Consider the following 26,679-nt stretch of genomic DNA (forward strand, 5'->3'; position numbering starts at 1 on the left):
AGCCCAGTCCAGAGAGAGCGCAGGTGAGTTTTTGGGAAAGTAAGAGCTGCAGGTGTTAAAGACCAGAGGTCAAGGGTTTGGTACAATGGGTATCTCTGACCTCCTTTCCGGAAAGACCTATCTTCCCTGGGGATCCAGGTCGCCCATTCCCTCCTGCCTCTCCTGGTTCTCCTGGATCACCCTAAAACACACAGAGGAACTCAAACCCAACTTCATAAAAACAGAATGATAAGTTTGACTCTAAGGACAAGTCATTGTGTGTCTCACCTTGGCACCCACTCTCCCACTGAGCCCTGGAAGTCCCTGCAGAGAGAAGCATGTGTTTATGTATATCCATTACACCAGTAAGCGTGGGAGTATGTGTGTGTGTCAAAGGGATGACCTACTCTGTCAGCCAGTACAAAGAGATGCTCTACGTATGAATTATAGATGAGTTATATATAGTCTTTACAAAGTATGAACACATCAAAGTTTTCAAAGATTCTTTTTCTGTGAAAAGATGTTACTCGGATACAGAGCTCCATGGCATCATCGTTTCTGTGTGACTCACTCGATCCCCCGGCTCTCCTTTAGGACCAGGCGACCCAGGTGCCCCGGCCCCTGGTGGGCCCTGGAGGAACACAGGGCAAAGAGGGAGTGAGGAGGAGAGGAGGAGGAGAGAGAGAGAACAACAAATAGAGACAGAGGAACACATCCAGGTGTGTGAGTGTGTGTGTGTGTGTGTGTGTGGGGGGGGGTCTCCTCTTGTACCTCTCAACCAACTCACTTTTTCCCCTTTCTGTGCCGGTTCTCCTTTCTGTCCCCTGGGCCCCTCCGTCCCAGCAGGGCCTGGCTCACCCTGAGAGGAGAGGACAGGAGAGGACAGGAGAGGACAGGGGCTTTCATCCACTGCATTCGAGATGGACAGTATGATAAAGGAAGGAAAGCCAGCCTACCTGATCTCCTTTCTTCCCCGGTAAGCCTGGGCCCTGCATGTGCGGAATGACAAGAGAGCACACGTCTCGTCACCACATCACAGTCCCAGTCGACCTCACGCGTCTCTACCCTATGACTGGCTTCATTAGTACACATGAATCCATCTAAATGCCATGGGTATATCCATAATAGCTTGCATATGACCTAATCTCAGTAGATGTGGGAAGATCTAGAGGGTAAGATAGTCACAATGATTAAATCAAAGGAAACCAATACGTCGACTCACACTTCTGCCTGGCTCCCCACGGGCACCCTCGTTTCCCTGGAAACACAGAGGTCAAGTTGTTCAGCCATCAACAGATGTTTTCAGTATGGGCCAGCTTATTGAGCACATGCTCTTCAATTAATAACACAGTTGGCCAGAGAAGTAGGAGTGTCACCTTCTCGCCAGAGAGTCCACTAGTGCCTGGCACGCCCTGCAGAGAGAAGCACACGTGTCCTTACACGTTTGACCGAGCTTGTGACCGCTCAGAAAAAAAACATGTTTATATTGAGTAATGCAGGTGAGGGAGGGTTGCGGTGCACAGACGCCAGTCATGTTCAAACTCCTCACCCTCAGCCCCGGAGCCCCTGGAGATCCTGGCTTTCCTGTCTCTCCCTGAGAGGCACAGCGCCACACGGTGGTGACAGCACGACATTGTATTGAGATGCAGAAGCCATTTGTGCAGGGCCACTTCTGGCGAAGGGGACTTGATACTACATCTAATGCTGTGACTTACCTTCTCTGCTGCTGGCCCAGCTGCACCCCTCTCCCCCTACAGACAGCACAGAACACTCACAGTAAGGTTATTGTGAAGTACTGCACATGAAGTGTACATTGACAGTTCAATGCCATGGGTGAATGAGGCTGTGTAGAAGTTTAGTTTTGTCAACAACACAGACGGTGATGGTTGGCCTTCGAACCAAAAGCAGCGCAGACAGTTTGGAAACATCAAATCAATCTTTTTAACAAGTGCACCGAGCAGAACCCCGAAATGTGAAGCCTCGTCTGAAGGGGTCAATCTGAAGGGGTCAGTCTGAAGGGGTCAATCTGAAGGGGTCAGTCTGAAGGGGTCAATCTGAAGGGGTCAATCTGAAGGGGTCAGTCTGAAGGGGTCAGTCTGAAGGGGTCAGTCAGTGACTCACCCTGTCGCCCTGTGATCCAGGCTCCCCCTGCTGCCCACGGTCCCCCTGAAGCCACACAGAAAGGACTTAGACTCATAGACACAACATACAAACAACAAACAATAAACACACATTGACTGACACGCAGATCAAACAAAACAACTACAAACCAAAGTTATCAAGGGCAACTATAGCAGCCATCCCAAATACCAACAGTCAAGGCATGACATTCAAGGTGCATGTCAAAACGGTATGCCAGCAACTGTACTTAAAAACAAAAAGGACACTGCACATCCACTATGTATTCATGTATTCCACAACCTCCTCTATGAATTTTCCAAGACTCCCCATTGCCACCCCATCCTTTTAAATTGAGTTATCACCGTGGGAATAAATGAGCTTTTGCTCGGTTGGTTCTGATTTGGGGGTATCTATAAACCCGACGAGTAGGGAGGGATTCCACTGAAAGTGGATGACATGTCTCCCTGCAACCAGTGTGTGCCTCTCAGTCAGCCTAGTCACGTTCAGGTAGTTCAAGTCAGTCTGCTGCTCCCCCAGGATCGACTCACAGCTCTTCACTCTCCACACACTCCCTTCAACACCTGATACACCCTGCCAATAACAATCATGTGGTGCTGATATGAAGCTCGTCTTGGCCTCACCTTGCTGCCAACTTCCCCTGGAGGCCCGCGAGGACCCTGAATGGCACAGTACAGATCAACAACACAACACCGACAACTGAGCAAAGGGAAACTGTCAAAGATGAGTATGAGCATTTGAACTCCTTCTTGAGTAAGTGAGCGAGTGAGTGGGCGTGCATGCTTATGTACTGTGTGTATGTGTGTATGTGTGGCTATGGGTCCTACCCTGTCACCGGGCTCTCCTGCCCTCCCTGCAGGACCAGGCAAGCCCTCTGCACTCTCTCCCTGAAACAGACATCCCAGTGAAACCAAACTGAAAAAGAACTCATGAAGAGACAATCGACACGTCCGACACCAACCTTGTCTCCCTTGAGTCCCGGGGATCCGGCCAGTCCTCTGGGTCCCTGGGGCCCTGGGGGTCCTGCAGGACCCTAAGAACAACCACATAGACAAGTATATAACACACCTATCACACCGCTCACGCTCTCACACACGGATGCAGACACACACACACACACACACACACATCAATCAGAAGGACCAAGCTTACCGATGAGCCTTTGTCGCCTTTCACAGCTAGCCCACTGCCTACACCCGGGGGTCCCTGTCAGAGAGACCACAGATCCAGACATACAGACAGAGACACATTGACACAGACGGAGATAAGAGGCCAGTATCATTCTCCTCTCCTGCTGGTCTATAGGACAGATCTGCAAGGTGAGAACAAGCTGCTGACAGAATGACTCACCCTCTCTCCTGTGCTGCCCTTGTCTCCCTGTGGATGTACATGTTATAGAGAGCGAGAGACAGAGAGAGAGAGAGGGAGAGAGAGAGAAATAGTGAGAAGAGAAAGTGAGAGATAAGTAATTGAAACAACATTAATATGCAATCCTCCAAAAAGTATTACATGAGATAAATCTGCACTGAAAAACAAACACCAACACACACACACCGACACACCAACACACACACACCGACACACACCAACACACACACACCGACACACACACCGACACACACCGACACACACACACCGACACACACACCGACACACACGACACACACACACACCGACACACACACCGACACACACCGACACACACACACACACAGCCCCGCCCCAGACACCTAAGCTGCCCCTTGCTGCACCATGTCTGAACTTCAAGGCTTTCGAACATCAAGAGATATAGTACTGGTTGTCTAGGAAACGGAGCGAAGGGCAGGAGTGGGTAGAAAATGAAAGGATGAAGAGGACTGAAGTTTGCACAATAACGATACACATTTGGAGGCTAAAGAAAGAGACAGGGAAAGGGTGTGCTGGCTCAGATCTTCGTGTTCAAATCTTTTATAATTCAAATGACAGAAGTTGAAAGTGACATGAAAGAGATTGGTGCTTGGGTGTGCTCTAACCCCCAGACAGTTCAGAACCTGGGATACATTTTGAATGAACAACTCAGAGGTGCATTAGAAGTTTCCAACTTGTCCCTTCAACACATCCTATAGTACACAGAGTATATTTCCACTGTCCATAATCAGCTGGTAAGGTTCCCCCCCCCCCCCCACATAGCAACTAGGTCTTAGCAACGGCTCCAGCCCAAAATGTGCGTCTGATAACGTGACGGAGGAACTGACCTTGATGGACTGGCCAGGGGTGCCTGGTATCCCTGGGATACCATCCTTTGCTGCAATTCCTGGTGGGCCGAGGGAACCCTTGGCCCCGTCGTTGCCTGGGCGTCCTGGTGTACCCTGGGAGTTTGAGTTTAGGATCCATCCTTAGTTTCAGTATGACACACGTTTGAGCATGTGTGTGTGTGTGTGTGTGTTTGTGCGTGTGTGTGAGTGCAGGCAGAGGTGAGGGGACGTCTCTCACCGGTATTCCTGGGATTCCAGGCTCTCCTTTCCTGCCAGGCAGACCCCCTCCTGACACAGCAGAGCCTGGCTCACCCTGAAACAGCAGCCAACCAGCATGATGACACACACACACAAATACAGTACACACACACACACACACACACACTCCTAAGGGTGCACTGAACTCACCCGTTCTCCTCGTTCACCCTTTGTCCCTAACAGGCCAGTAGGACCTGGGTCTCCCTGAAACAGACATGTTCATATTACAGTAACACACATTTGAGATGTCAGCTGTCAGCTTTCATCCTGCCAGGCAGCCAGTGGAAGGCCAAGCTGAGCAGCATGTTGCCACCTGTGTAGATCTGCTCTCGGCCATGCCTGAAATCTGCAGACCACTCCCTGCCTGCTTCTGTCCACACACTACCAGATAACAGCACCTGTACCCACGTTACTGAGCACAAACAGCTAACTGCTGGTACTTCAGCAGTGTTCGCTCAACATGTTTGTGCTGTTCGGTCAACAGCACAAAACCGTGTCCAGAGCATTTCAAAGTGGGTATAACAAAGCCCAGTGCACAGTAGTGCACAGTAATCACACCCTCCATCCACACTGCTAGCAGACACTTACACGCTCTCCTCTGATACCAGGGACCCCCTGTGTGCCCTGGAGAACAAAGCAGAAAACACTGGGATGAACAGTGTCATTGACTTGGACTCCCATGGTGGTCCCTCTATGGCCCCTCTGTGCTCACCGCCACTCCTCCTGGTCCAGGGAGTCCTGGTCGGCCCGGCAACCCTGGACCTCCATCCAGCCCAGGGAAACCCTAGAGAGTGAACACTCACGTTGTCACGTCAACAAACCATGAGCTAGTAGCCATCACTGGAGCGATTTGTGGTGTGGCAACGGCATGCTTTCATGGTATCTCTGACACATTAGACTGAGAGGATGGGAGTAGTGTGTGCTCTCTGTATGTACTGTAGTGTAGTGTAGTGTGCTCTCTGTATGTACTGTAGTGTAGTGTGCTCTCTGTATGTACTGTAGTGTAGTGTAGTGTGCTCTCTGTATGTACTGTAGTGTAGTGTAGTGTGCTCTCTGTATGTACTGTAGTGTAGTGTGCTCTCTGTATGTATTGTAGTGTAATGTGCTCTCTGTATGTACTGTAGTGTAGTGTAGTGTAGTGTGCTCTCTGTATGTACTGTACTGTAATGTAGTGTGCTCTCTGTATGTACTGTAGTGTAGTGTAGTGTAGTGTGCTCTCTGTATGTACTGTACTGTAGTGTAATGTGCTCTCTGTATGTACTGTACTGTAGTGTAGTGTGCTCTATGTATGTACTGTACTGTGTAGTGTAGTGTGCTCTCTGTATGTACTGTACTGTAGTGTGCTCTATGTATGTACTGTACTGTGTAGTGTAGTGTGCTCTCTGTATGTACTGTAGTGTAGTGTGCTCTCTGTATGTACTGTAGTGTAGTGTGCTCTCTGTATGTACTGTACTGTAGTGTGCTCTATGTATGTACTGTACTGTGTAGTGTAGTGTGCTCTCTGTATGTACTGTAGTGTAGTGTGCTCTCTGTATGTACTGTAGTGTAGTGTGCTCTCTGTATGTACTGTACTGTGTAGTGTAGTGTGCTCTCTGTATGTACTGTACTGTAGTGTGCTCTATGTATGTACTGTACTGTAGTGTAGTGTGCTCTCTGTATGTACTGTAGTGTAGTGTGCTCTCTGTATGTACTGTACTGTGTAGTGTAGTGTGCTCTCTGTATGTACTGTACTGTGTAGTGTGCTCTCTGTATGTACTGTAGTGTAGTGTGCTCTCTGTATGTACTGTACTGTAGTGTGCTCTATGTATGTACTGTACTGTGTAGTGTAGTGTGCTCTCTGTATGTACTGTAGTGTAGTGTGCTCTCTGTATGTACTGTAGTGTAGTGTGCTCTCTGTATGTACTGTACTGTGTAGTGTAGTGTGCTCTCTGTATGTACTGTACTGTAGTGTGCTCTATGTATGTACTGTACTGTAGTGTAGTGTGCTCTCTGTATGTACTGTACTGTAGTGTGCTCTCTGTATTGTACTGTACTGTAGTGTGCTCTATGTATGTACTGTACTGTGTAGTGTAGTGTGCTCTCTGTATGTACTGTAGTGTAGTGTGCTCTCTGTATGTACTGTAGTGTAGTGTGCTCTCTGTATGTACTGTAGTGTAGTGTGCTCTCTGTATGTACTGTACTGTGTAGTGTAGTGTGCTCTCTGTTTGTACTGTACTGTAGTGTAGTGTGCTCTCTGTATGTACTGTAGTGTAGTGTGCTCTCTGTATGTACTGTAGTGTAGTGTGCTCTCTGTATGTACTGTACTGTGTAGTGTAGTGTGCTCTCTGTATGTACTGTACTGTGTAGTGTGCTCTCTGTATGTACTGTAGTGTAGTGTGCTCTCTGTATGTACTGTAGTGTAGTGTGTGTATGGAACTGTGTGCGAGCAGAAAGCATGGTGTGAGCACCAGGTGCAGTGCACTCACCCTCTCCCCCTTCTCCCCTCTCACGCCCACCAGGGGGCCCTCAGTGCGGCCTGGCTGACCTGGGGCCCCCTCTGGCCCTCGAGGGCCTTCCCTACCGGGCAAACCATCACGGCCCTGAAACAGGCACACACGCACAGACCAACACAATAAACACAACCATTGTCATTGTCTTTTGTTGAATGATTATTGATATTGATTGAAGTATATGTCCCGCTCAGTGAGTCAGTAGTGAGGGACTAACAGGCTCTCCTTTGCGTCCGTCAGTCCCGTCTCTGCCTCTCAGTCCCTGTGGGAGGGGACCAATCACTGATCAGCGCAACTCAAACCAACCAATGAGCACAGACAAAATAGCATCCAAACATCCAGTCCAGCAGTGTGCTGTGGTGGTGACGTACCCTTTCTCCCTGCTCGCCCTTCTCCCCCTGAACAGAGGACATGAGGATCACTGTTAGTCAAACACATCACATCTGCATCCAGTTACCAGCACTGTGTGTCCATACAGTGAGTCACAGGCCCACCCTCTTAGAGAGTGGGAATGGTCCGATAAGATAGAACCTTTGAGGCTGGCTGACGTGCCTTGGCCAGTGCACATGGCCGGTGCATAAATATGAAGTTGCATGGAGAAATAAGCAACTTACCCGAGGGCACTGCACAGTACACTGCTCTGTTCCTGTTCGCTACGGCACGACAACAGAAGCAGATTGAGAAATCAAACACAGCCAAACAAAACATGAACCCTCATCACATGCCCCCCCCCCCCCCCCAAACTCTCACACACGCACACACACACCTACACACGCACACACACACACACACCTCTGGTATTCTGGCGATGCCACACAGCAGGTCTGCCAGATCAGCGTGGCGCGTGAGCAGCTGTGCTGCATCCCGGGTGTACAGCATGTTCTGTGGGCTGCCATCTGTCACCACCTGCCGCAGCTCCTCAGTGTCTGCCCGCTCCGTGCCCACCGCCAACACCGTCACACCTGACAGAGAGATGGCACACGTCAACACACAGCCAGCCCTGAAGCACACAGCTTCTCCTGTCTCACGCCACATGACAGAAAGAGGTGTGCTCAATTGAGAATATGGAAAACGAAGGATAGAAGAGAAAAATCGGGAGTATTTCTATGAGTCATCATTTTGTTCTAAACACACACCTGCAATCACACCAAAAACGATAGACCAATTAGAATCCAAATAGAGCGACAACGACTCTGAGGTTTTAGAGCCTGGAGTTCTGTACCGTGTGTGTGTTTAACCTACCGGTGGATTTGATATCTGCGGCACCGATTGTGATGTTGTCTGATGACCTGCCGTCAGCGACGATGACCACGGCTCCAGGAACTCGGGGCCGCCGGCCGGCCGAGGAGGAGAGGAGGAACTGTCTGGTGAAGGACAACGCTTCCCCTGTGCGCCAGGACAGACATTTACCACCCTTTCACAGTGCATCATACTGTATATTTAGGAGCCATCTGAGAAAGAAATATCTTGGATGATAATGTTGAGATACACCACACATACAAACACACACCTATTTTGTTGCCTGGTATGTCATCAAATGGGGTGGACAGGATCTCCTGTAGTAGAGTCCTACTGTTGCTATGACGATTGAGCAGAAACCAGACTTTGGGTCGGGCACTGTAAACCACAATCCCCACCTGGACAAAGCAGAGGTTCCATTATAGGATGGCATATACTGCGTTGTGGCCAATTAGACAGAATCAATACAATAGAAAAATATGTACTTAAAAAATCATTTGCAGTGTAGAAAAGACATTTCATAAACCATATCATATCACACCATATCTAGCAGTGTGATGTCAGTGTGTGTTGTGTGTGTGTGTGTGTGTTCCCTGCCTGTGTACCTGGGAGTCTTGGGCTCCAATGGCGGTGAGGGAACCTGCAGCACTGGTCAGGAGGGACCGCAGGGGCTCAGCCAGGCTGGCCCGGTCTCTGGAGGCTGGAACCACGAACACCAAGTCCAGACGACCACCCACACACACTACAGACAGACAGACAGACAGAGAGTAGAGAGTAGAGAGAGAGAGAGTAGAGACAGAGTAGAGAGAGAGAGAGAGAGAGAGAGAGAGAGAGAGAGAGAGAGAGACAGAGTAGAGAGAGAGAGAGAGAGAGAGACAGAGTAGAGAGAGAGAGAGTAGAGACAGAGTAGAGAGAGAGAGAGAGAGAGAGAGAGAGAGAGACAGAGTAGAGAGAGAGAGAGAGAGAGAGAGACAGAGTAGAGAGAGAGAGAGAGAGAGAGAGAGAGAGAGAGAGAGAGAGAGAGAGAGAGAGAGAGAGAGAGAGAGACAGAGACAGAGTAGAGAGAGAGAGAGAGAGAGAGAGAGACAGAGTAGAGAGAGAGAGAGAGAGAGAGAGAGAGAGAGAGAGAGAGAGAGAGACAGGGAGAGACAGGGAGAGACAGAGTAGAGAGAGAGAGAGAGAGAGAGTCATGTTTTAGTGTATCCTGTGTGTACACTACTACGTGTAATGTGTCTGATTGAGGCAGAAAGCATGGAGAAGCGAGAAGCATTATGCGAGCAGAAGAGAGTGAGGAGGAGGGAGAGGGAGAGTTGTGTACCAGTTCGCTCCTCCACATAGACCTCTGGTCCCAGCTCCCTGTCGAAGCTAGGCTTCAGGGTGAGGCGGTACCGCAGGCCCAGACGCAACCCTGTGACCCGGTACGAGCTGGACGAACTGGGGAGGGTGATGGACTGACCCGGCCCAGAGTCTACGCCACACACACACACGCGCAAGAACAGGAACGCAAACATTTACAACATGTTTAAAATGGCAAACAAACATATACGGATATACATAACTAAGGCTTAAATGACCTCTCTCCTCCCTCCAGTGCAGGACATATCCTGTAGCACCAGCCACAGGGATCCAGCCCAGCAGCATGGATGTCTGGGTGATCTCCGCCACTTGGAAGCCTGTGACAGACGCCAGGACTGGAGTCCCCGCTGCACAAGACAACACAACGCACTCAGACAACCCACACTGAACAGACCGTAGGAGGAAGCAGAGCACATCTGTAATTGTGTGTGGTCAGTGTGTGTGGTCAGTGTGTGTGTGTGTGTCCGTACGCGTGGTGATCCTGACGGAGACCGGGGAGCTCTCCCTGTTCTGGACCAGGGCCTTGACCATGACCTCGTACTGAGCGCCCCGGTCCAGCTGCTGCAGGTCCACAGACGTCACATTTCCCCCCACCTCCTGGCTCCTCTCCTCCCCCCCTAAAGAACCACGGGGGTTTACAGAGGGTTGTCAAAAGGCTCACCACGTAACACTGCCATCATTTGAACTATCAAAACACAGATCATCATGATTATATTGTCCACGGGCAAAACATTTAATATTTATTTGCTTTTTTTTTCACCAGTTTATTGTACGTTTTGTCTGTACTAGTCAACCTAAGCACTGAAGCAGGTGTTATAGTGGTTTTAATGAAAGATCAAAGTTTATTTTCCAATATTATGTTGTAAATATGACAATAAGTTGAATATATAAGTAGAATATTACTATTTATTATTCCTTTTTGAAATTCATTCATTTCTTATTCAAACCCTCACCATCTGTTCGTTTCCACGCAACACGATAGGCCGTTGCTCCTTGCACGCCAACCCACGTGACCCTGATGACCTCACTTCCAAAGTCCTGGACTCGGAGTGACGTCACGGTGTTCACGACAAGCTGATCTGATTCTACAGAGAGCAGCAGAAGTCAGTAATTGGGTTTCATCAGTAAGTAGTAGCTCTTCATTTAATCAAGGTGATGAACTACCTGTTCGGAATCTTTGAGAGGTGGGGGTTCCTTCCCGAGAACCAAACAGTGGAGAGATAAACACTTGGTAAGGGTAGTCTGCCTGGAGCCCATCCAGAGAGAAGGAAGTGACATCAGCTGTAACACTGCGGGATGACTCCAGGCCTGGAGACAGAATGAAGACAGCTACTATGACAACCACTACTACTACTAAAAGTTCAAGATGAATGGAGAAAAGAGAGAAGCACACCCACCATCTTCACGGCGCCAAGTAATCTTGTAGCCTGTCGCCCTGGAGACTGGTAACCAGGTGACACGTACGGTCCGAGAGTTGACATTGAAGACCTCAACTCGACTGATGACGCCTGATCCAGAGACAGGATTGGTCCTTGCAGTGAGGGTGACCGCCTCTCCCACCCGACTGCCAATCACAGCGGCCACACCGATGGCCAGTGCTTCGTCTGGCTGCAGGCCCTCGATGGTGTAGGAGGTTGTGTCTGCTGACAGGACGCGGGACTGCTCCGCACCTAAGGAGGAGGAGAGGCAGGATTCAAATTCATGCTGTACACACCTTGACAACAACTGCTCCATACTTACAGTACAAGACCGATTGTCTGAAAGAAACATTTGAATGTGGATAAACAGGGTCAAAGGGAGATACATTGGACAAACGTTATACAGGGAACACTTACTACTGCCTTGTCTCCAAGTGACCCTGTAGCCTGATGACCCAGTTACACCTGACCAGGATATTCTCAGTCTCCGACTGTTGGCATTGGTCACCCGCAAGTTGGTCACTTTGGCCAAAGCTTGGACTGAAATCAATTCATCAATCAGTCAGAAGAAGACTTGACTCATGTTAAGACCTCATTGATCAGTCGTTCATAGATTCATAGAGGCTTGTGGCAAGAATATGTCTGATCGTGGTATGGAGATAGTAGCGGCCCTGTAGCTGTTCAGTACAGCAGCTGCTCCTTCTCTTCTGTATGTCCAGGTGAGTCTCTCCTCCTCCCTAGATCCACTATCCCTCCCTCCTACTCCTCCTGGATGTGTCTGAAGCTGTCAGCACATCAACACTGGGCTGATAAGTCAGCTTGCTCACACACCGCCTCCACACAAACTGCGTCATTTGAAGCTGTCCTTTTCCACTAATGTACGGGCTGATGCACAAACCCACACTGTGCACACGTTGATCTGACCTGCTTGGTTAATGGAGAGCTGGCAGTCCAGCAACCAGCTATATTACATTGGAGAAATGTTGAAAGGTAAGATATGCAGCATAAGATTCGATCCTGGTCGCCCCGGTAATACACAGCCCATAATACGGCCCTCCTCACCTCCTTGGATGGAGATGGTGACGGCCTCTCCCTCTCTGTCCCCCACCACTGCCGTCATGGTGACGCCGTAGGACACGCCCTCTGCCAGGTCTCGCAGGTCAAGGGTCGTCTGGTTCCCAGGGATGCTCCGAGTCTCTTCAGTCCCTGCTGTGAGGAGAGGAGGAAACCAGCCACCTCAGCACCAGCCACCTGCAGCTGTCACCGAACTCTGGCATGTTCAGATGGTGCGACCTGATTGGTGGGCCTTGCTGTACCTTCAGGGTTGATGATGAGGATCCGGTACTGTGTGGCTCCTGTCACTCCGGTCCAGCCCAGTCTGACGGTGCTGCCCAGAGTCTCCACCACCCTCAGCTCTGACACCTTCCCCACAGTCTGCTCTACTGAGGGCAGTCCACCACAAACACAATACAGTCCACAGCAGAAAAAAGCAAAACCCATATATGGGCCCATGTAAACATGTTGAAATGGGCATCTTTTCAGACCGCAGCTTTATTCCGGCGTGTAAAGCTGACCTTTGTTGTTAAAAACGGGCGTGGCCTCCTCGCGGCCCTCGTACTGGGTGAAGAGGGTGATGGTGTACTCGGTGCTGGGCTGCAGCTGGGTCAGCTCATAGCTGGTCGTGCTCCTGGAGAAGGAGCGGCTTTGGACACGGCCCTCTGCGACACACGTGAAGCTCCGTCACACGTCATCACACACGTGAAGCTCCATCACACGTCAACAACACACGTGAAGCTCCATCACACGTCATCACACACATGAAGCTCCTTCACACATCATCACACACGTGAAGCTCCGTCACACATCATCACACACGTGAAGCTCCGTCACACGTCAACAACACACGTGAAGCTCCTTCACACATCATCACACACGTGAAGCTCCGTCACACGTCAACAACACACGTGAAGCTCCTTCACACATCATCATCACACACGTGAACACCCCAAGAAAAATTACAGGTATGTTTGTCTTGTGGTAGGAGTAGGTGAAGCATCTGGACATCTCAGTCATCATCATAGAGCCTTCTAATGACGTGGAATCAGCAGGCACGGTGCCAGATTAGACACATACTGTACAACACTTTGTTTACGACTGTGTGTGTGTGTGTGTGAGTGTGTGTCTGACCTCTGGCATCCCTCCACTCCAGGCGGTACCCCCTGGCAGAGGGGATGAGGTTCCAGGTGAGGCGGATGGTGGAGGGGCCGGTGGGGGCTGCTCTTAAGACCTGTTGCTCCTGACGCTCTGAGACACACACCAAACAGTCCTGTCCACTCAGAATGCTTAACATCAAATCATATGATCGACTATGTCACCTGACACTTCTGTTTTTGCTGTACAAACTACTGTACAGACAGGGGTATCTAATGACTCTAAATAATCAACCTCTGTTCTTTCATGTCCATCTTTTCCTACAAGCGTAGACAAGGCCTCAAGGCAAATCAGTCCAAACATAAACCAAAGGTTTCATTGAACTCAAGACATCCTAACTGAATTAGTCATCAAACGTGTGTATACTTGTGCATTTGTTTGGAAAGCAAAGAGTGCCAACAATAACCCTCTCCCTGTCTCCATCTCAACACCAGCTGTTTGGGCACAGCAATAAGAAGGAAACTTCCTTAAAGGAAACTTCCTTCAAGGAAGTTTGCACAGACTTTATTCATCCACAAATGGAGGGAACTACAGAAGACAGAACACAATCAGAGACTGGATCTTTTCAAAGTGGTTCAATTTTCTAAAGTGCATTTGATATTTCAGAAAGATGTCTGGTCAAGATTGTTATGATGAGCTACAGTGACTAAGAATGTGTCAGTGTGTGTGTGTCTGAGCATGTGCATCTGTGTGTGTGTGAGTGACGCTGTTGAAGTGAGAATCTTGACCCACACCTATCTTGAAGCGGGCAGTGGCCGCGTCGCCCTCTGTGTCTGAGTCATACAGAGCGATGACGGTGACGATGTACTCGGTGTCTGCCTGCAGGCGGAGGAGCGTGTGGGCCTCCCTGTCGGCAGGAAGCTCCACAGACTGCACGTCCCGCCCTGGGACCCACGCAGAGAGGACACCACAAGAGAGGAGGAGAGACGGGGGAAAAGAGAGTGGAGAGAGAGAGGAAGGAAGATAGAAAACGGGGAGACATCAAACGGGAAGTTAAACAGAAAAAGGTGTCTCATCATTGGATGTGACGTGTCTCTTCAGAGAACACGTTGGAGCAGGAGCGAGTCAGCGTGCCAGTCCTCACCAGTTAGTGGTCCCCAGACCAGGCGGTAGGCCCTGACTCCCCGGACTCCTTGCCACTGCACACGGACACTCTGCTGGGACACCGTCTCTATCGACAACTGCTGCACCGCCTCAAGACGCACTGCACAAGCAACACACGCACACAAAATATCGAGCCGTTGTAAAATGACAGAGCCTACAACCCGTGACAGGAGTCAGACCACAACCCTCCCCTCAGTCACTGCAGTTGGAATCACCACCAGCAGGCGGCAGTCTTGTGGTGTCATCGTTTGGTGCAGGGCTGGTCGAGGGTCAGGTGCTGCAGTAGGGGAGCAGGATAGGCAGTACTCACATGTGCGTGCGGTGAGGGTGGCCGGGGAGGCAGAGTTCCGAGGGAAGAGCGGGTGTAGGGTGAGGACGTATTCCGTGTTGGGCAGGAGCCTCTCCAGGGTGACAGAGGTGGAGTCAGCTGACAGACTCTGCTCCAATAGCTGAGCTGCTGGCTGACCTGCAGTCCCAAACCAGCCCATCACAGTCATCAGTCATGGTGTCTCACGACTGACCTGAGCAAAACTCAGCAATGCCAGACGTTTCTATGTTTGTGTTTTGACTGAAAAACATCTGTGATGTGTTTGTGGTACATGGGTTCAATGTTCTGTTTTCTGTGCGTGTGTTCCTAAGTGTCCTCAATCCCTGTCCTGTGCCAAGCCATCCTCCAGCATAACAGGAATGTGTGGCCTGAAGTAATGGGCAGCAGGCTCGCTGTGAGTCTGCCTCTCTGTCTCTACGTGATAGGCATGCAGCTGCTGGAAATGGGAGGCAGAGAAACAGGTACAAACATCTCCCTAGACTTGACAAAATACACACATGACCCATTTCAAAGAAATACACACTTGTGAAAGACTCCCAGTGTGTGTGTGCTGCGTGTTAGACCAACCCTGAGAGGAGAGATGCCCCACTGCCACATCAGCTTTGTCAGACCAGGTGGGGCTCATACCAATCCCCGGGGTGTGTTTTTCCTTACAGAAATACACACACTCACACGTATCCTTCATCTTTTATCTACGTAAAGTCCCAGTGTTTAGAGCAGCGTTCCAGTATCAGACACACCCTGTCTGTGATCATGCATCTCGAGCTGCAGCCAAATACCATTAAAGAAGACTTTTTGTCGTCTACATGATGAATATTGCTGTTGGAGGTAATGACTGGGTAATAAACTCATCTCTGACAATCAACGCCTGAAGGGCTGCAGAAGCCTCTTCTTCACCATGAATATAAAGTATTAATCTTGCCACCAGAGGGTGAACTATCTTTCCTTTACTGTTGTCCTATCAGACAAAGTGACTTGTGTGAGTGTTCATTGGATGACAGGAAATCTGATGCCATTGATTTTAGAGACAATGTGGCTGACTGAATAATCTCTGCTGTAGTGGTTGTGTGTGTGTGTGTGTCTGACCTCGAGGTCCGTAGGTGAGCCTGTATCCCTGTATGGAAGAGGAGGGGGCATCCCAGGCCAGAGACAGAGAGAGGAAGCCTGCCCGCAGGAGACGGAAGTTGGACACCCCTGGTAGGGATCCTGAGAGAGGAGGGTGAGAGGGAGGAGAGAGGGAGGAGGGGAGAGGGAGGAGGGGAGAGGAGGAGGAGACAGGAGGAGGGGAGAGGAGGAGGGGAGAGGAGGAGGGGAGAGGAGGAGGAGAGAGGAGGGGAGAGGAGGAGGGGAAAGGAGGAGGGGAGAGGAGGGGAGAGGAGGGGAGAGGAGGAGGGGAGAGGAGGAGGGGAGAGGAGGAGGAGAGAGGAGGGGAGAGGAGGAGGGGAGAGGAGGGGAGAGGAGGAGGGGAGAGGAGGAGGAGAGAGGAGGGGAGAGGAGGAGGAGAGAGGAGGGGAGAGGAGGAGGCGAGAGGAGGAGGAGAGAGGAGGAGGGGAGAAGAGGAGGGGAGAGGAAGAGGAGAGAGGAGGAGGGGAGAGCAGGAGGAGAGAGGAGGAGGAGAGAGGAGGAGGGGAGAGGAGGAGGAGGAGGGGACGGGAGGAGGGGACGGGAGGAGGGTCAGAGAAGCAATGATGAGGAAGGCGGTTTCCTGTAATGATGGTTATTACGGGTCTCTTTCCTGGTATCCCCTCCCACCCACCTTCCCACAAGTCTTTTTGCCTGTTCTATCTTCTGTGGTGTGTGCAGAGTCTGTGTGAGTGTTTACGTGTGTGTGTGACTCACTGGTGCGCTGCTTAGCAGACACAGGCTCGCCCACACTGTTGGGGTACTGGGCGATAATGGTCACCAGGTAGTCTGTTCCAGACTTCAGTTCCCGTGCCACAAAGCTCCTCTGGCCTGCAGACACAGTCTCCTGAACAGCCACACAAAAACATCATCCCTTCAATACCCTTTAAACACAAATCTGAAAATGTGGAAGCAGATTTCTAGTACCATACTGTAAGTTCTAAATAATTCAAGGGGACCCATGCTAAGGATCACGGGTGTAGTTCTAGTTCAGGTCTAGTTGTAGACATGACTCAGACTTCCATCATCAAGCAGAAATCAAGAGCAGCTGGTAAACAAGGTTTATAAAACACCTAATGTGTTTGGGATTCCATTGGGATTGGTGACTGATCGGTTGGCACAACTCTCTTTGTATCAAGACTCCTGGAACTCAGAGGGAATTTCAGTCTTGTCTGAGCCAAGGTTTGATTTGGAGGAGCAGCTAAATTATAATGAAGATCCACCCTGTAGACATGTTGGTGCAGTCCTCTGCCAACAGTATGCTGTGTCAGAAATACAAATAAATAAAAGCCTCAATCCATCTCCCTCTCTCTTCTGTAAGTCAGATTCTCTCTATAGATCTTGTTTCCATCTGGGTATCCTCAGCCAGTGGCTGGTGCCAATTCAACAAACAACATGAAAGAATAGCAGTGCTCCAACCTGACGGAGCTCGGCTGTGATTGGCTGACCCAGACCGGATAGAGGTGTGTACTGCACCAAGTAGCCAGTCACAGGCCCGCCTGCAGGACTCCACGTGAACCTCAGTGAATCAGTGGTCTGGCCGGAGAACTGGAGGTTGGATGGACCAGAGAAGGCCTCTGCCAAGAAAACAGAGGTATCGAGACAAAGATAGAGATGGTGACAGAGAGAATGCTCGACTCAGAGACAGACAGAGAGAGGAGGTCAGAGTGAGACTGGTGACGGAGATGACAGAGACATGGGGTCCTGATGTCATAAAGACGGTCGCACCGTATGTTCTGTAGGCTGTGTGTGTTGTGAGTGTGTGTGTGTGAGTGGTGTGTGTGTGTGAGGGTTACCATCACTAGCGTAGACACCCCCTGCACTGGAACACACGCGTGGTCCCACCAAAGAAAACAGAGTACTCAGGAGCCTGAACTCTCCCACATAGAAGGTGTAGTCAGGAATTGGCGGGGAGGCGATGAGAGCCAACTCATCCTTATCTGCACTCTTTATACCTGAGAGTAAGAGAAAAATACTGTACTTACACAATACACACACAGCAACACAAACACAGACAGAACACACGGGGTAACAAGCAAACACGAGCGCGCGCCCACACAAAGACAGACACACATACTGTAATAACATCCTCTCAAACAAACACCTACCCACTGCAATGACATCTACTCCCAGACTCCGTAGCTTCTGGGCTGGCTCTTGCACACTGTCCTGAGACTTGCCGTCTGTGATCAGTATAGTGATCTGAGGGAAAGGGACAGAGAGAGGGGTAGAGGCAGGAGGAGAGACAGAAGGAGAGACAGAAGGACAGACGGGGGGAGAGGCAGGGAGAGAAACATACAGAGGGAGAGACAGAGGAGGACATGGAGAGGGAAACGGTAGGAGAGACAGGGAGAGAGAAGGGGGAGAGACAGAGGGGGAGATAGAGGACACAGACGGTAAAGACACCAAGAGAACACATGAGCACTGGAACCTGTCATCTTTGGAATGGGCGGAACAGCCATGACTCTCCAGGCCCCTTGTTGACCTTCTCTAACCTTGGGAACATCCCTGATAGACGAGGGGTTGAAGAAATTGTCAGCAACAAATTTGAGTCCAGCCCCAGTGTGGGTGCTGCCTCCTTTGTAGTTGAGGTTCTCCACTGCATTGACCAGCTCGGTGCCGTTCAGGTAGGTGGAAAAGGTAAACTCCACCCTGTCAGAGAAGACACAAACCAGCACACACAGCTTCACAACCGGAGCTATAGCAAAACAACAGTTTCAGCATGATAGTGAAATACAGTACAACATCTGACACCAGAGTGAAAGCCCCAAGACAAGCAGTTGAAAAAATGGTACATGCCATCTGTATTTGTGCCAAGTCAGCAGACAGACATAGTCATTGACATTGTTCTAACATGCTGTGAAATGTTCATCAATGGTTCATGTTTAACAACAGTGGTGTACACTAGTGAGCACATCTGAGTGCCGTGTCTGACCTGGCGACATCGCTGTACTGCACTCCCCCAAAGCGGACTCCTGACTGGCTGACCAGGCTGGCGAAGGGCTTGACGATGCTGGCCATGAAGCCCCTCACCTGGACAAAGTTGCTTCGACCGATACTGGACGAACCGTCCACCAAGAACACCAGGTCTGCTGCGACCACATTATTACACCTGCCTGCTCAAACACACACAGACACACACACACACAGACACGTGCACACACACACACATAGAGAACACACCAAGCAGGAGAGTGAGCTGTTGAGGGTTTAGAGCTGAGTATCAGCAGAGCAGGGAGCTCCTCCACATAAAGCTGCTGTGCTCATGGTTCCCTACCTTGAGTTTCAGCCTGGGGCACCAACGACAGGCAGACCACCAGGATGGAAATCCAGCTCCACATCTTCATAACCTGGACACACACACACACACTGGTCACACTTTTCAAAACCAAAGTGTGTACATGGGTGTGTCTGTGAGGATGGGAAGGTCTCCAGGTACAGTGGAGCTGGTCTATCTCCTGTAGACTCACACACATTCCCTACAGCACAGATCCATGACCCGGAACACCGCACTTGATCACAGCCAACACCAGCTCACAGGGCAACTGTGTAAATCAACACGCAAAAACTGGTGTTCGTCCGAATGGAGAACTGATCTCAAAGTTAGTGATACAACTACACAAAAACAAACAATGAATAGACGGATCCTCATTATAAAGGATTCAGGTCAAATGATCAAAGTGAATAGTTGATCTCATTAGGGTTCCATCAGAAGCTCATTGCTACCATGTCAATCTTGATACATATGGCAATGCCATGAACGAAAACAGTCAAAGTGATCCTCAACAAATGAGCTACTGCAAATAGATACCAGATGCTAACCTGACAGGTTTACAGACCACAAAGGGTGGAAATCAGCTCCGATTTAAGAGGCAGAAAAAGTTTATGTCACAACAAATTATACATAAAAAAAATGGCCATACTCTAAATGAATCAGACGCTGCATGTTATTCAGATACAGGCATAGTCTTCGACAGTGGCTCTCAGCATGTTTAGGTCTGTATTGTAAATCAACAAAGGAACCTTTCAGCCCCAGCTGTGAGTAGTTAGCATGATGTGCTGTAGAGGCCAGCTTCCAGAAGTGTCCAGGCTGTCTCACTGCTTGTGGCAGTGCACTCCTTCTCCTTCAGAAGTGTCCAGGCTGTCTCACTGCTTGTGGCAGTGCACTCCTTCTCCTACAGGCTAGGGTCATACTCAACACTCTTCCACAAGAAACACTCCAAAATATTGATATAGAGAAGCTGTTGGAAGGAGTCTTGCATTTGTGTGTAGCACATCCTGTATACACACAATCAGTCTGCACATACAGTATGCTATCAAGACCAATGAGTGAACATATACATTCAGACATGTATTTATTTTAAAGGGGAGAGATGTTGCCAAATGCCTACCTATCAAAGTCATGACATTTACATTACATTTAGCAGATGCTCTTATCCAGAGAGACTTACAGTAATAGTCCCCCCGAGGTAAGTAGGGTGAAGTGCCTTACCCAAGGACACGTAATTCTGCCTTGGCGGGAATCAAACCAGCAACCTTCTGATTAATACCCCGACTCCCTAACCGCTCAGCCATCTGACCCACCGCCTGTGAACATACTCACAAACACATACACTCTCACTTTTTGAACCCTAGGTTGATCCTTTAATAGACTCCAGGTACAGACATATTGCCATTATATGTCTTGGTTCTCACCAAAACGATAATTGTCACCACTTAATTAACCAACAGGAAATGTATGAAGAAAAAGAAGCTGAAAAAGAAGCTTCAAACCATGTATGCATGTATTCAAACCATGTATGCATGTATTCAAACCATGTATGCATGTATTCAAACCATGTACAGCAGGGTTGAAGTAAACAACCCCATCAGAGCTGCTTTCAGGACATAAACTCATAAATGCAATGCATTTACAAAATGTTTGTTCCCATTTTATGATTCATGAACCACAGACTGGACATGACTGAACCTTCCTCCAAAACACACAGCCTTCCTCATTACATAGACCAATAACACTAACTCTAATGTGTACCAAATGGAAGCCCACATGGAACCCCGTGCTGCCTGAAAGCAGAAGACAATGAGAGAAAATGAGCCTTAATTGCTCGATAGCAGAGAACTGAATCTCACTCTCAGTTTTCATGTTAAGTCCCTTGGTTCTATGTACACATATTATTGTTGTCTTACTTCAATCACTAGATCCAGGCTGTGAGAATGGAGACTGACCACAGCCTGTTTAAAGACTCTTTACGACCTGGCAGTTACCACTTAGCATTAACGACTACACATAATTTCGGGACGCACTGTAAATACTGCAACTGAGTGACTGTGCTATTAGTCTTTAATAGTACCATCTGTAGCCTAAAGTATAACACGTAGAGGTAAAAAATCCCGCACAATGCATTGAGGCGGTGGATTGTCCTTACCCTTCTTTTTCTGTCTGTCACTGATTTCCTCTAACTCCTTTCTTCCATCCTCTCACATCCACCTTCACCTCAAATACAGTGAAGCAGTACTTGTCACATGATAACCACTCATGACTTTCAATCATATTAAGACAAAGCAAAAGCTTTGGAGTCTTCCAAAAGAGTGATTTTATGAGTTTTCTCTTTTTAGCACCTTATTATCTAGGGACACCAATAACAAGTCTATACTGAGTACATTCCGGGGGGGTCAAAGGGTTTTTTCAAAGGGTACAATAATTGTCTTAGTGGTGGAGACACACCCACTGGGATCTAAATGGAAGTAGAACGTCCAGTTTACAAGGTTGGAGACAGAGACCGAAAGAGAGACCGACAGAGAGAACAATGTGAAAAAGACAGGAAGTCAGAGAACGAGAGAAAGAGACAGAGAAAGAAACCAAATAACAGAAAGAAAAGGAAGAGAGGGAGAGAGACAGAGGGGGTGAGTGTGTGTGTGTGAGAGAAGACAACAGGGAGCAAAGTAGAGAAGTTACAAAAGTACAGTAGCACCATAATGAACTTCTTCAGTGAACATTGAGTTCTGTCAGCACTAGCCTAGGAAAGATGCCTTTCTCTACAGGGGTGACTGCTGCTGGTGCCCTGTGACAGAGCAGCTTTTGGGGTAAAAACCAGAGGCTCCCTCAGCATGACCTTGAAGTTGCTGTGAGAGGTCATCACGATTTATCGAACCTTACACTAACACACATGGGCAGAAAAGACGGGTTCTCTGTACGTCCAGTGTTCCTGTTGAAGACAGCATTTTACCCTCTCTGGGTTGCAGAAGTAAAGAAGCAGCTCCAGTCCCTGGCTGCTCAGAGTCATTGACACTGTGACCTCCATCCCCCAGGGCCAGTGCAGCACATCTCATCCCAGTCTGAAGGGCTCTATGGCCTTGCTGGGTCATGGCCACTCTCTCATCAACCAAACTAAACAACAGACGGGACGCCGTGTTGATTGATTGTCTGTCTGAATGTCTTGTGACCTTTCTGAGTGCAAATCAGAGCATTATGGGATGTGGAAGGAGGACAGTGACTTTATGATCTTGAAGATGAGAAGGACTGCTATGAAGTTTTTTTTTTTTTACTATTTGGACAAAATGAGTGTTTCTCTCTAATATACAGCTTGCACCAAATAAACAAACATCATATCCCAGCTGCAGAGCATGAGCCGTTTTCCACAGACACAGGTGGAAACCAACAGACAAGCAGCCAGTCTCACAACAGTCAGAACTTCCACTGACCCATTGACTTCCAAAAGATCCACTAAAGTTCTCCAAAGCTTCAGTGAGAGCAGTGGATTAGCAGAGAAAACCCCCACATCAAACACACTGTAACCAACAGCAGCAGTCCACGCATGTTACATGTGGTAGTGGTCCAGACTCCATGTCAATCCAGAAACTAAAGCATCCGCCCACAGATGGAAATTACGGCCTGAAGTACAAGTAGAACTACAAGAAAAAAGGATGAGGATGAAAAGTAGAGAGAAGGTGATTGTGAGCTGTGAAGGAAATACCGAGATGAAGGAAATGATTCGGCGAAGATGAAGATAGCCAGACCCCTTCACGGTGGAAGGCAGGGAAGAGGGGTGCCATCACCCATATCTGATGTTAAATCTCCCAGTCATCACCTAGCCTGACTTCTGCACGACCTCGATTGTCAGGCTCGTAAATCAGGCTATACGTAAACTGTTCAATTCCACTTTGTGATTGTCCTACAAGTTGAAATTGTACTGGTGGTACATTCTGATGGGAACAACCCAGAGATCCAACTGTGGCTCACACTGACATTAGGGGGGTCAGATGGCTGAGCGGTAAGGTAATCGGACTAGTAATCAGAAAGTTGCCGGTTCGATTCCCGGCCGTGCAAAATGACATTGTGTCCTAGGGCAAGGCACTTCACCCTACTTGCCTCGGGGGAATGTCCCTGTACTTACTGTAAATCGCTCTGGATAAGAGACTAAATGAAAATGCAGCCTAGGTCAACTGAGGACAGAAGGCTTCCTAAATGAGTCAAAAGTGTTACACTGCATGTTAAGTTCTTCTGAGGTCATTAATAAATTAATTAATGTTCAAACATACATTGACAAGTCAGATCACATACTTGAAACATGTAATGCAAAAAGCTACATTATGAATAGTTATCTTTATACCCAACAGGTGCATCTGAAACAATGTTGGTATGCTGACTGTGTCTCTTACCCTTGAGATTATAAAGTCTAATTAACTAGGTGTTTTAGAATTCTAGTTATCTGCCTTTCTTACATTTCTGAAAACATTGACATGTTGACCTTTAATCTGGTCAAGCTCACATTTAGTGTTTCACTGCAAACATAACTCTGTTTTTCTTAATAATTACAAAAACTAGTTATGTCCTAAAAGTATCAAGAGTGTTATGTACTGTCTTGCCTTCATCCATTGCTTTAGGCAGTCTCAGTAAGGTGCTAGGAATGATTGACATTAATATGGAATGTTGGAGGTACAGTACATCTTTCAGTCCAAATGACAACTCCTAACTATTTTGCTAGCTTTGTGAACACAGGCTAATGCCCATCCACTATGGTGTGTTGACCTACGGACTCCGACAAGCACGGACAGGTGGCTCGATTTTCTTAACGTTGACCCACACAGGCGCAAGTATTCTGATTAGCATATTTATAGGCCTACTTAAAAATGTCAAATGTAAATAATTGCAAATGGTCCCTATATTAATTTATATTAAACTTCTGAGAGGATTGCACGAGTCCCCCTGCATGTTTTCTTAATGCACAAGCATTCCAGCAATTCCTCTTCAATTAAACCAATAAATCAGTAATTCCCTCAGACTCTCATCAGTCGTGACACGGGGCGAGGCCCCCTGAAGCCGGACGCGTACCCACACCACTCAAGTCCTCCGGTAAGCTACCTGGCTACCTGGCTACCCTTTAAACTCTCCGATGGACAGACAAGCTGCTGCCTCACTCACCTTTTCACTTGTTGCATACCGTTAATCCAACCGTCGCCCTCCGTTCAGCCTTTCCAGCCAAGAAAAAGTGGGGTTGGCAGTAGAAGTGGGTAGCCACAATAAATCTTTCCTCTTTCCCACCGCTCTTTAAGCCAGTTTCCTCAGTACTGAGGCCGTGGTAGGGCGACACACTACGTGTTGTATTAGGCTAGTCTTTTAGCAAAGCATGTTGAAGGATCCTGGCCCATGATAAAGTAGGGTATTTGTCTTTCAGTCATGCAATCTCACTGGCTTACTGGGCTGAGTCAAAGCAGCAACAGCAAAATAGTTCAGACTTGTTCTCAGATGCCTGAAGGGGAGTCTTTAGTTTTACCCTCTTCTTTTTTTCACTCTCACTTTTCTGTCTCTCCCTCCCAGTTCCTGCCAGCACACACGAACAAGGTTCGCACGACCTACCCACCCTCATCAACCAATTACAGTATGTGGCGGGCGACTGTGCGTTCATGAATTGACAGTACCTCCTTAGCTTGTCATGTCGTTTAGCCTTCTATGAAAATGATTACTTATAAGTAATACGTTGATGCTAGTGCTCTCAGAAGGTTGGACAATAATCTGTCCTCTTCGTGACTTTCAACATCCAACAAAACCTTTAATAAAATATATATTTGGTATATTTGTTGTGGTTTGAGGTTAACCATTAAATGAAACATTGGACATTTCACAGCTAACCTCTTAGCAAAACAACGTCCATTATTTTCATTATCGATTTCGTTGTATGTTTTCGATATGGAATGCATTAGCCTTCAGAATTGTTTTGTTTCTTTGCCCAGAAAGTGGGTTCTCTGTTACCTGCAAAGAGTAGATTTGAGGTGGGGTTGAGAGGGGTTTTACTAAGTACCAAGCTTTGCATTGACAGACATATGCATGTTTAAGCACATCAGTTAGGGAGAGTGGAATTACTGACATGCTAGGGGCAGTGTACATTCTGACCTTAATTGATGTTATATTATATTGCTGGAGTGTGAAGCTTCTATATAGTTATTGTTGCTATACATATCTTCAAGTTAATTCTGTTTCTCTGTATGTGTCTTATGCTATGAGTAGGTGTGTGTGTATGTGTGCAAGTGTGTGTGTGTGTTGTTTGCATGTCTGTCTGCTAGGGAAGAAGGGGAAACTGCAGGACAGATGTGCTGCTCAAGCTCTTTTGAAGCAAGCAACAATTCTGAAACTGTAACCATGCTGCACTAATAAAAATACATTCCAGCGCAAGACTCTATGTTCTATTGACACGGCTGTTTTAGGTTTTAGTTGGGAGAAACAGGGGCACAACACACTGTCGAACACCCTCTGTCCGCTTTTCATTTGGTCTGCTACACTAACTCTTCTTTCTCATGTTCACTTGCTTGTCTACTATAGCCATCTGGAGTGCAACCACAGTGCTTGCAGTACCCACCAAAAGTTAGACAATGTACTTCTAGAATTGGCATTGCTACAAAAGGGAAATATTTCTTTGCCACAGACACCAAGGAGCCTAGTGTGATACACATTACGAATAATAGAGTGGATATTGTGTGAAAGTGATGTTATAGAACAGAGAGGTTGTCATAGTATGTTATAGAAGTAGTCTGGAAGGTAGGTTGTTAATGTATAGACATCAGGATGTCCATTGTGATTTACTGTATATCGTGTAGCTTTCTGCTTTGTTCCTCCATGGATGTACAGTACTTGTTCTGCGTATGGGGGCGAAACACTGAGCGTTTTGCCTTCAGTTGCATCGCAGATGTTCTGAGTGAGGTGTGTCTTGCTATAAATTATGTCCGGCCAAAGCAGGAATTAATCTGGAGCCATGATGTCATCACTCCTTTCTCTCTGACACTTCCATATGGATCTAGAGGATGTGCTGTTGGCTGTTTTATGCCATTGCTCTTTTCAGGGGTTATAAAGGAGGTTGGTGGGAAACCAACCACTGTTCTGGAAATAACACTTAAAAACATGTTACTATCTATCTCATCTGTGTCACTGAGCTGGTGTCAGCATCTGTCACAGTCAAACAGACCAACAAAGACCATGGTTGACCTCTGTATCATTTGCTTTCTCCAGATGGAAGCAGGAATGCCAAAGGACTGAGGGTCGAGAGGCAATATCTTTTTCTCTCTCTTTGTACTGTCACTTACCCCTGCTTTCCCCTGTCATTGAAGTCTGTATTTCCTCTGCCCTTACCTGTCTTCCTGAGAATATAGAGGTGATACATGGAGGTAAGGATGTGAATTTAAGCATAAACAATACTAAGCCTCTGAAAACAATGACATTTCCTGTTCACCTTTACAAAAAGACCAGTATGTGATCTGGCTCTCATGTGTGTTGTGTCTCAGCGTGTTCATGTCTGAGTGTGTGCTGGTGT

The 26,679-nt window shown here is 48.2% G+C and overlaps 2 protein-coding genes across 2 annotated transcripts; both read right to left on the reverse strand.

The window, feature by feature from the left end:
• Positions 1–51: 51 nt before the first annotated feature.
• Positions 52–1,343, reverse strand: LOC146272882 (uncharacterized). The gene is made up of 6 exons (XM_084705263.1): positions 1,202–1,343; positions 936–968; positions 767–838; positions 551–610; positions 268–303; positions 52–181 (listed from the first exon to the last, which is right to left on the reverse strand). The coding sequence occupies exons 1-6, from the start codon at positions 1,267–1,269 to the stop codon at positions 118–120; spliced, it is 333 nt and encodes a 110-aa protein (XP_084561389.1). The 5' UTR covers positions 1,270–1,343; the 3' UTR covers positions 52–117.
• On the reverse strand, positions 1,269–25,021 carry LOC146272883 (collagen alpha-1(VII) chain-like). The gene is made up of 45 exons (XM_084705748.1): positions 24,300–25,021; positions 19,155–19,227; positions 18,813–18,993; positions 18,373–18,529; positions 17,986–18,079; positions 17,674–17,832; positions 17,297–17,454; positions 16,595–16,724; positions 15,842–15,961; positions 14,738–14,893; positions 14,408–14,527; positions 14,058–14,207; positions 13,300–13,416; positions 12,687–12,830; positions 12,429–12,551; positions 12,175–12,321; positions 11,530–11,652; positions 11,092–11,364; positions 10,859–11,002; positions 10,648–10,779; positions 10,165–10,311; positions 9,913–10,041; positions 9,657–9,806; positions 8,944–9,080; positions 8,610–8,736; positions 8,342–8,485; positions 7,892–8,061; positions 7,714–7,752; positions 7,471–7,497; positions 7,317–7,361; positions 7,076–7,189; positions 5,323–5,394; positions 5,199–5,234; positions 4,761–4,814; positions 4,591–4,665; positions 4,353–4,466; positions 3,469–3,495; positions 3,271–3,324; positions 3,080–3,151; positions 2,946–3,005; positions 2,742–2,777; positions 2,101–2,145; positions 1,695–1,730; positions 1,529–1,573; positions 1,269–1,391 (listed from the first exon to the last, which is right to left on the reverse strand). The coding sequence occupies exons 2-45, from the start codon at positions 19,222–19,224 to the stop codon at positions 1,269–1,271; spliced, it is 4,776 nt and encodes a 1,591-aa protein (XP_084561874.1). The 5' UTR covers positions 19,225–19,227; positions 24,300–25,021.
• Positions 25,022–26,679: the final 1,658 nt, after the last annotated feature.

This window comes from Hypomesus nipponensis, chromosome 9 (assembly GCF_054491055.1).
Source record: "Hypomesus nipponensis isolate SF chromosome 9, ASM5449105v1, whole genome shotgun sequence".
Classification (NCBI taxonomy): Eukaryota; Metazoa; Chordata; class Actinopteri; order Osmeriformes; family Osmeridae; genus Hypomesus; species Hypomesus nipponensis.